Source organism: Chiloscyllium plagiosum, unplaced genomic scaffold (genome assembly GCF_037043375.1).
Source record: "Chiloscyllium plagiosum isolate Xiang-an unplaced genomic scaffold, Cpla_swu_hap1 HiC_scaffold_33, whole genome shotgun sequence".
Classification (NCBI taxonomy): Eukaryota; Metazoa; Chordata; class Chondrichthyes; order Orectolobiformes; family Hemiscylliidae; genus Chiloscyllium; species Chiloscyllium plagiosum.
This window is the reverse complement of record NW_028270171.1, coordinates 2,394,647-2,404,370: the sequence shown is the minus strand read 5'-3', so window position 1 is coordinate 2,404,370 and position 9,724 is coordinate 2,394,647. Positions and strand designations below refer to the sequence as shown.

Below are 9,724 nucleotides of genomic sequence, written 5' to 3'. Positions count from 1 at the left end.
TATCGACCTGACCAACAAACCTGTCTTGTGCTATTCCCCCAACGCATGTTGTGACCTATTTGACATTGTGATCATCATACCTTGCTCATTAACCCAATAAATGCTCTAGCATCTGATGTGAGTGCTGCATCAATATGGCAAATCCATCCTAAATTTGAACACATCTGTTATAATTCCATTTTTGTCAGCAGTCTTTCCCATCTATGTCCTTCTGGTCATCGTTAATAAACTGTACAGTTATGGTGAAACTCAGCTGCAGTGGGGGGCACAAAAAAAGGGAATTGATCAACCACATAGATTGCGTTCCTTTTCTTGTGTTTTCTTTCATTAAAATGATTACAGGACTATGCAGATTTTGAACCTTCAAAAGATGTGTTACACATCTTCAGCAGTATGGACAGGACTTTAATCAATTATTCATTGCTTAATGATTAAAAAAAGCCAAAGTTAACTGTTAGTCCAGATTACACTGATCATAGACAACCTGCCACAGTATAATGAATATACTGTAAACTTCTACCTCTCAATTGTGATTGAAGAAATATGATTCAATTATGCAGTAATGTCGTTTTATTCCATATCAAGCTCAACATCATAAATGATTATATCTCAGTTAATCTTTGAAAAGTGTGATAATTACTTAAGCTTATGGTATAGTTACCATTGTCAATCTTCACAGACACCAAATGGGCTTTAAACTAAAACAAAGAACTGCAAATACTGAAGTTCTGAAAACACAAGAACAGAAGTTGCTGGAGAAACAGGTCTGGCAGCATCTGTGGAGAGAAAACTGAGGTAACGTTTCAAGTCCAGTGATTCTTCTTCAGAACTTCTTCTGAGAAACTTCTGATTTCTTTCCACAAATGCTGCCTAACCTATGGAGTTTCTCCAGCAATTTCTAACGAGACCTTGATGTATATTAGAATAGGTCAGTTTTGGGCACATTTTTCTTCATGATGTTCCAGTATTAATGCATTCCTATGTTCCAAGTTATTGACCAAGCTAGCGGTTACATTGAGAATGTTATTGACAGCTTTTCAGAATTGAATCTTTTTGTAAAACGCAAACACTGAACATTCACATCTTGCTTTCAGTTTTGTTAACTGTTGCTGGGCCATTCAGCCACACTTATCCTTCTGAAGAACAGAGCGGCAGCGCTAATGTTAAGACAGTAAGATTTCATAATACTGTCGCCAAGCCTTACAGCACTATACAGTTTGAACTTTTTAAATGTTTGTTAAATTATTTCATCTTGAAGGCATATTGTGAGTGCCACCAGAATCAACAAACATTTAAAGAGATTAACTATTTCGTCATTATGCTGTATTCATTTTCAGATTGTTTCAGTTCACTTGATATAAGCTCACTCATTTGCATGTAGGTCCCTTGAATCTTCAGATCTTTCTTGTTGCCAGGTTTCCTGCACCACACCAAGATCACAACCAGGTGTAGGATAACAATAACAGCCAATGGAATAGTCAGTATTATCACCCAGGGCCACACTAGGGTAGGAAACAGGAAGGTAATCAGGCAAAACTCTGCACATTTATATTTCAAACTTTCCAAAGAAATCTCCTTCTAGCATATTCATTCACTGTGTCCCAGATTACAAATTGCTATTTACAATCAGTTCACTTCTGTTTCCTCCAGTTCTTCTGTCAACCTTTTAAAATCTATGACCTCTGGTTAACTCTCACCTGCCAAAGGAAACTGTTTCTCTCCCCATTTCTCCCCCCACACCAATTCACAGCTCTATCCCCCCAAACAACTCCTCCTCCTCCATTCCTGTACTTCCCACAGCTTCCTCCGTTAGCGTTTCTCACAGTTCTATTTTCCACCTCCATGATGGAACCTCCACACCATACATCTGTAACCCCACCTCACTCTCACAACTCTAGCCTCCACCTCCCCTTGCACCCACCCCATCCCCATCCTAACTCAAGGGTCACAATAATTTTCAACTTCAAAATGGCATTACAGTGGAAAACAATTTGCATTCTTTGCCCTCCTTCAATAATCCTCATTATTGTAATCACCTCCATTAAATCTTCCCTTATCCATCTCTACTCTGAGAATAATCCTGAAGTTCCTCATACCAATTATGAAATGTCCTCTGCAGTGCCTACAAGGCTTTGACTTCCTGACGATGCTGTCCAGACTGGTATGTCGTACTCCAACTGAAGCCTTGCCAGTATTAGGAAGGTTTTCTATTCAATGGCCTCTATTTCCAAAGCCAAGTGTCCCAACATGCATTTTCAGTTGATCAATTTGTCCTGTCACCTCAGATTTGTGAATATACACGTCCATGTCCTTGCACCTTCATTCCCTCTTCCTTTCCCATCCCAGAATACTATCATTTCGATGACACTACCTCTGCTATTTCTCCCTCAATAATTTGTAATAAATTGCTGCCTGTCTCCCCATTTCACCATTTTGCCTCTGTCCTTGCTGCTGCAATCCTGCTTGCTATTTATTATTTGGTCAAATGTATTTTTCTCAAACTTTGAAATTGTATTTCCAATACAAAAGTCCAGGTCACTTATCTGTAATAAAGAAACTAATAATAACTGTGTTTTGTAAGGTACCTTTATGATAATAGCATTTTTAATCAGGAAAGGAATTAAAGATTATGGGGAAAGGCAGGAAAGTGGGGTTTGAGGGTGATCCGATCAGCCATGATCTCATTGGATGTTGGAGCAAACTCGATGGGCTGAATGGCCTGCTTCTGCTCCTACATGTTATGGTCTAAACAGCTCAGGGTGTTTTGGATGCTTTATAAAAAGCATAACAACTGAACCTGCAAAAAAATACATTGGAACAAGTGGCCAAAGGCTTGGTCGAAGAAATGGGTTTGAAGAAGGGTCTGAAAGGAGGGAAGTGAGGTAGAGAGACAGACAGGTTTACAATTGAATCCCAGGGCCTATGCAGCTGAAGACACAACCTGCAATGGTGGAGTGATGAGAATTGGGAAAGCAAGAGGCTGGAATCAGAATGACAGGTTCCAGGAATGGCTGGAGAGCTGAGGAGATGACAGGAGTAGGGAGGGATAGGCCATGGAGGGAATTGAGAACAAGAATGACAATGTTAAAATTGATGCTTCTTAACTGAGAACCAGTGCAGCTCTTTGTGCACAAGGGGTAATGTGGAGCAGGATTTGGTTTGACTTAGTACATTAGCAGCAGAATTCTGAGTGAACTCAAGTCTATAAATAGTATTGAATGGTTGTTGTGGTTGTGTTCGCCGAGCTGGGAATTTGTGTTGCAGACGTTTCGTCCCCTGTCTAGGTGACATCCTCAGTGCTTGGGAGCCTCCTGTGAAGCGCTTGCGTGATGTTTCCTCCGGCATTTATAGTAGTTTGTCTCTGCCGCTTCCGGTTGTCAGTTCCAGCTGTCCGTTGCAGTGGTCGGTATATTGGGTTCAGGTCGATGTGCTTATTGATTGAATCTGTGGATGAGTGCCATGCCTCTAGGAATTCCCTGGCTGTTCTCTGTTTGGCTTGTCCTATAATAGTAGTGTTGTCCCAGTCGAAATCATGTTGCTTGTCATCTGCACGTGTGGCTACTAAGGATAGCTGGTCGTGTCGTTTCGTGGCGAGTTGGTGTTCATGGATGTGGATCGTTAGCTGTCTTCCTGTTTGTCCTATGTAGTGTTTTGTGCAGTCCTTGCATGGGATTTTGTACACTACATTGGTTTTGCTCATGCTGGGTTTCAGGTCCTTCGTTCTGGTGAGTTGTTGTCTGAGAGTGGCTGTTGGTTTGTGTGCTGTTATGAGTCCTAGTGGTCGCAGTAGTCTGTCAGTTCGGAAATGCTCTTGATGAATGGTAGTGTGGCTAGTCCTTTGGGTTGCGGCATGTCCTTGTTCCGTTGTCTTTCCCTTAGGCATCTGTTGATGAAATTGTGCCGGTATCCGTTTTTGGTAAATACATTGTAAAGGTGTTCCTCTTCCTCTTTTTGCAGTTCTGCTGTACTGCAGTGTGTTGTGGCCCTTTTGAACAGTGTCTTGATGCAACTTCTTTTGTGTGTGTTGGGGTGGTTGCTTTCGTAGGTCAGGACTTGATCTGTGTGTGTGGCTTTCCTGTATACCTTTGTGGTGAATTCTCCGTTCGGTGTTCTCTGTACCATCACGTCTAGGAATGGGTGTTGATTGTCTTTTTCTTCCTCTCTAGTAAATTGGATTCCTGTTAGTGTGGCGTTGATGATCCGGTGTGTGTTCTCTATTTCTGTGTTTTTAATGATTACGAAGGATTCATCCACATATCTGACCCAGAGTTTGGGTTGAATTTGCAGTAAGACTGTTTGTTCTAATCTTTGCATTACCGCTTCTGCTATGAGTCCAGAGATGGGTGAGCCCATGGGTGTGCCATTGATTTGTTCATATATTTGGTTGTTGAATGTGAAGTGTGTTGTGAGGCACAGGTCCAGTAGTTTGAGTATGCCATCTTTGTTGATAGGTTCACCGTCCTGTTGTCTGTTCTGTATGTCCAGCAGGTTGGCTATTTCATCAACAGATGCCTAAGGGAAAGACAACGGAACAAGGACATGCCACAACCCAAAGGATTAGCCACACTACCATACATCAAGAGCAATTCCGAACTGACAGCCAGACTACTGCGACCACTAAGACTCATAACAGCACACAAACCAACAGCCACTCTCAGACAACAACTCACCAGAACGAAGGACCCGATACCCAGCATGAGCAAAACCAATGTAGTGTACAAAATCCCATGCACAAAACACTACATAGGACAAACAGGAAGACAGCTAACGATCCGCATCCATGAACACCAACTCGCCACGAAACGACACGACCAGCTATCCTTAGTAGCCACATACTCAGATGACAAGCAACAGGAGTTCGACTGGGACAACACTACCATTATAGGACAAGCCAAACAGAGAACAGCCAGGGAATTCCTAGAGGCATGGCATTCATCCACAGATTCAATCAATAAGCACATCAACCTGGACCCAATATACCGACCACTGCAACGGACAGCTGGAACTGACAACCGGAAGTGGCAGAGACAAACTACTATAAATGCCGGAGGAAACATCACGCAAGCGCTTCACAGGAGGCTCCCAAGCACTGAGGATGTCACCTAGACAGGGGACGAAACGTCTGCAACACAAATTCCCAGCTCGGCAAACAGAACCACAACAACGAGCACCCGAGCTACAAATCTTCTCCCAAACTTTGAGTATTGAATGGTGGAGCCTGGATTAACAAAGGCTTTGTGCAGGGAGGGATTGGAGTGGGGGGGGGGGGGTGCTTTGGAGGTAAGGGTAGGTAGTCTTAGTGACAGTCTGAACAAGTGGTGGAACACAACTGGAGCCCTTCGAGTTAGGTATCCTGTCCCTGAGCCAGTTATTAACCCTTTAACATCATGCCATTTGTCTTTCTTCTGGGATGCTGCTGTTTGTAACCCAAACTATTGTTGGCTGTGGTTGGTTGGGAATTGATCTAATGGGTTTTTTTTACTTTTCTGTCTGAGATCCCTCTTCAAAACAGTGAAATGATATCTGTACCCTGCACAATTGGACCACGATTGGGTCCCGCCATGAGGTGGGAGCCTTACCTCTCACCGTTATTTTCACTCGATTGCTGTAAGCTACTGATGTGAACTGTTCAGTGTCATAGACACAGTAGTAAGTGCCTTCATCCGAGCCCTGGGCTCTAAACTGGAACCTGCCCTCCATGACCTTCTCCGATGAATTAATCATTTGCCGCTGCTTGTCGCCTTCCTTGTACAGAAAGAAAGTGATTCCAGCCTCGGGGCCACCTATGGTGCAGAGAAATGTCACCTGGTCTCCAATGTTGACAGAGCCTGACTGGGGCTCCACTGACAGTTTCAGGTCACCTGCAACACATGGAGTCAAGAATAAACCTTGCCCCTCCTCTAGGCTTCCTTTCAACTGCAGCAGCTTCAATAAAGTCGCTCTGAGCCCAGTTTCACTCCCAGATCAGGACAAGGGCTCAATCTGGATTCTCAAGTCTGGGTTCATAAGGCTCAGAACCCCCTCCCTGGGGCTGGTGAAGTACTGGTTTCTGCCCATGGGAGTCAGGAGAAGACCGCTCAGCCCTTCAAACCCTGCTGCTGCAGCTCATGGTGGAACTGTACCTCAATCCCATTTTCCTATACATGGAGCTGAGTGCTTCTTCAGTTAATGTAAAGCTCCTAGACACTCTCACAATTACCCTGTCAATATCTCTAAGAGCTATTTCTATTAAACTGCAATGGTACAGGCCCCATCTACTCAATCTCTCCTTCTAAAACAGTCCCTCCATACCCAGGATCAAACTAATGAACCTTCCCTGGACTGCTCATCAATGTAAAGAGAGGACTACTGATTTCTGGCTTGTTTAGCCTTGTTGGCAACACTCCAAAAACAAATAAATAAAGATACCCATACTGTGTGTACATGAGTGTTTACTGTGTAAGTTGTGTGTCCGCTGTATACATGGTGTCCAGCAGGTTTGGGAGACCCTGTTGCAGTGGCCCCACTCTGTACTGACCTCTAAACTGAGGAATTAGCATCCCTTCCCCATCCCACCAGTAAGACTTGTCCTTGTCTCTGGTTTAAGTTTCTCCCTTTGGTTTGGAAGTGCATCTTTCTAATGTACAGTATATTATAAATCCAGTTGTTGTATTTCTAAGGTATAGGAACTGAAATCAAATGTAGAAATGAGGAATAAAAACCGAAAGAACTGCGGATGCTGTAAGTCAGAAACAAAATAGAAACTGCTGGAAAAGCTCAGCAGGTCCAGCAACAGCTGTGGAGGAAAATCAGAGATAACGTTAACTTTGGTTCCCCTCCACAGATGCTGCCAGACCTGCTGAGCTTTTCCAACAGATTCTGCTGTTTGTGGTAGGAGTGAGAAACGAAACGAGCCTAGTGCACGGCTGCCTCTGACTGAGCAATGTTTAACATCAGGAAACGCCTCCATGATCCTTGGTATATTGAAACTGACTCATTTCCATGGTTTCCCTTTTTCGATCTGGGCACTGACCTGCCGTTGCGACCATCCTGATCCAAAACAGATGACCTGCAACAGAAAAGACGTTGAACCATTCAGAGCCTCAGAGTTCACCAGTTTCAGTGAATGAGCTGTGCTCAGGGTCAGGTCTGGTCACCAATCTGCGCCATCAGGCAGGCGGCAGTGAGGACTGGAGATGCTGGAGATCAGAGTCAAGATTAGAGTGGTGCTGGAAAAACTTCATCAGGAAGGGCTTTTGCCCGAAACGTCGATTTCTCCTGCTCCTCGGATGCTGCCTGACCTTTTCCAGCACCGCTCTGATCTAAACTCTGCTCCGTCACATTACCGACACACACAGCTCAGGGACTGCCGATCGGGGTGCGGGGGCAGCTGTGTCACAGGTTTTCTGTTTTACATAATAATCGCCCGTTTATAGCAGAATGGTAACTTTATTTAAATCATTTCCTCTCACCCCCACACCCTCCGCTGATGCTAGTGAGGCCAGTCCCTCTGCTGATGCGGCCGCTACTTCCCAGTTGTAAAACAAATAAAAACTGGATGTTTGAAACAAAACCAGAAAATGCTGCAGAAACTCAGCAGCTCTGGCAGCATCTGGGCGAGTTAACGTTTCGGATCCAGTGACTCTTCATTGCTGAGTTTCTCCAGCAATTTGTCTTTGTTTTCTAATCAGTCTGATCTGGAGCGGATGGGACTTGAACCCAGGTCTCCCGGCTCTGCTGGGAGCCTTCCCTGGGTCTGCTGGTCCTGACAGACTGTCGGCCGCTTTAAAAAGGTGTCGGGCAGCGGTTCGAGCCTTCTTTTGTCTGTAATCTCAGAGAAGGGCATGGAGACCTGAAGAGTTTGCTCCTGTTTGTGTTTGTTTAGCACCAGCAGCTCACTCTGATGTCCCCAGGGCATGATGTGGAGGAGTCGGTGTTGGAATGGCTTAGACAAAGTCAAAAATCACACAACGCCAGGATATAATCCAATGGGTTTATTTGGAGGCACAAGCTTTTGAAGCGCTGCTCTTTCATCAGGTGATTGTCCTGATGAACCATCTGATGAAGGAGCAACACTGGGAAAGCTCATGCTTGCAAATAAATCTGCTTAACTTGCTCTTGTGTGATCTTTAACTTTGTACAGCCCAGTCCAACACTGGCACCTTCAAATCATGCAACTGATGCAAACCCTTTGATCGTTTCCTTATAAATTCTGTGTCTAAAGTCTTCCTCTCTCACTAAAACCTGATGAAAGAGCAGCGCTCAGAAAGTTAGTGTTTTCAAATAAACCCGTTGGACTATAACCTGGTTTTGACCTGGGTAAGGACAGTCCATGCTTTCTCTCTGCTAGTTTGTATCCCATTTCCAGGACACACCAGTGATACCAAAAGCCATGGTCAAAAGTGCCAGCCACTCCCTGTCAGTACACAGCCTCTCCAGGGACAAGTTCTTCACCCTGTCTCCATGGAAAGACACAGGGAAATGGGCTCCAGAACCCGGGCTAAACTTTCAGAGCCCCACCCCATTCAGTGCGCATACATCCACATTTCATCATTGATGCACTAAATCGTTTTGGACCAAGAGCTTCATTTATTATCGAGGATAACTCAGGAGAGTCAAAGGTAAAGGACTAATCCCGGACAAAACAAAGTCCATCAGGAGCCCACTGACACCTGGTGGACTGATACTTATTGTCTTACTGGCAATACCTGCAACCAAACAGGTAACAAATGTCATACTTTGCCATTACTGGAACTACCTGAGGAACTCCAGATGGACCCTGACTAGGGTCGCCATAAACTCTTGCCAATGAGTACATTGTATTTAAATGGAGTGTCCTCTCCAGAGTTAGCAAACGTCAGACAAACCAGCATAATCACAACTGCCAAAGAATATAATACATTGTATTCAACATCCACCTACTGTTAGTTATTGATGAAGACATAATACTCACCAATCACAAAAATACTGAAGAGCAACATTTTTACTTTTGGCGTTCTTCAATTCAACTGTAAGCTGTTCAAATTTCACAATGATCAAGTATGTCTTCAAAAATAGACTAACTGCAATTTCACAATCACGGAACTGAGCTCACTATTATACAAGTTGGGTATTGGTCAGGGGAACTATGAACTATTACTTCAACAACTGTCTGAACATTTAATTACTGTACATAGGTTCTTCTTCTCTTAAAGTGTTTTTAAAAAATATCAGACCAGTAATAAATATCAAGCAGACTGAGGTCTTCTGTTGGAATCACTTCACCAAGGAAAAGGATTGTAAGTTACAGATGTAATTGAGCATTACAGTATTCAGACCATCACAAATCTCCTGCCAGTACACTATTCCCACTATTCACATATTGTTGTAAATTACCAATTCACCATTTTCGTTTCACTATTTCACAATTATTATTTTGTTAACCTAACCCAACTATAAATGTGTTTCTAAACCAAACTTCATCCTTAAACTCAGCCCTAAATCTAACCCACAATTATAAAAATGGTGACTCAAACAAATGGTAGGAACTGGAGAGAAAAAGCAGACAAATAAGGACTTAAACAATATTCAATTGTTCCCCTATTGCTCACAATACCCCATTCTAAATCTAACCTACAGCAAAGATTCACTTATTTAAAACTAAAATTCAGCCAAGATGCTATAGTTCTGAAAGAGAAATAGGATAATGTCTGAGCTGTTCAGATGACTGTCATTTGTCCTTCTGGTTGCTGAACCTATCACCCAG

General features: G+C 43.4%; 1 protein-coding gene across 1 annotated transcript; it reads right to left on the bottom strand.

Annotated features, from left to right (window-relative positions):
* Nucleotides 1-552: 552 nt before the first annotated feature.
* On the bottom strand, nt 553-9,049 carry LOC148141180 (uncharacterized). The gene is made up of 4 exons (XM_087978189.1): nt 8,933-9,049; nt 7,013-7,048; nt 5,580-5,861; nt 553-1,502 (listed from the first exon to the last, which is right to left on the bottom strand). Exons 1-4 carry the CDS (start codon nt 8,958-8,960, stop codon nt 1,306-1,308), a joined length of 543 nt encoding a protein of 180 aa, XP_087834315.1. The 5' UTR covers nt 8,961-9,049; the 3' UTR covers nt 553-1,305.
* Nucleotides 9,050-9,724: the final 675 nt, after the last annotated feature.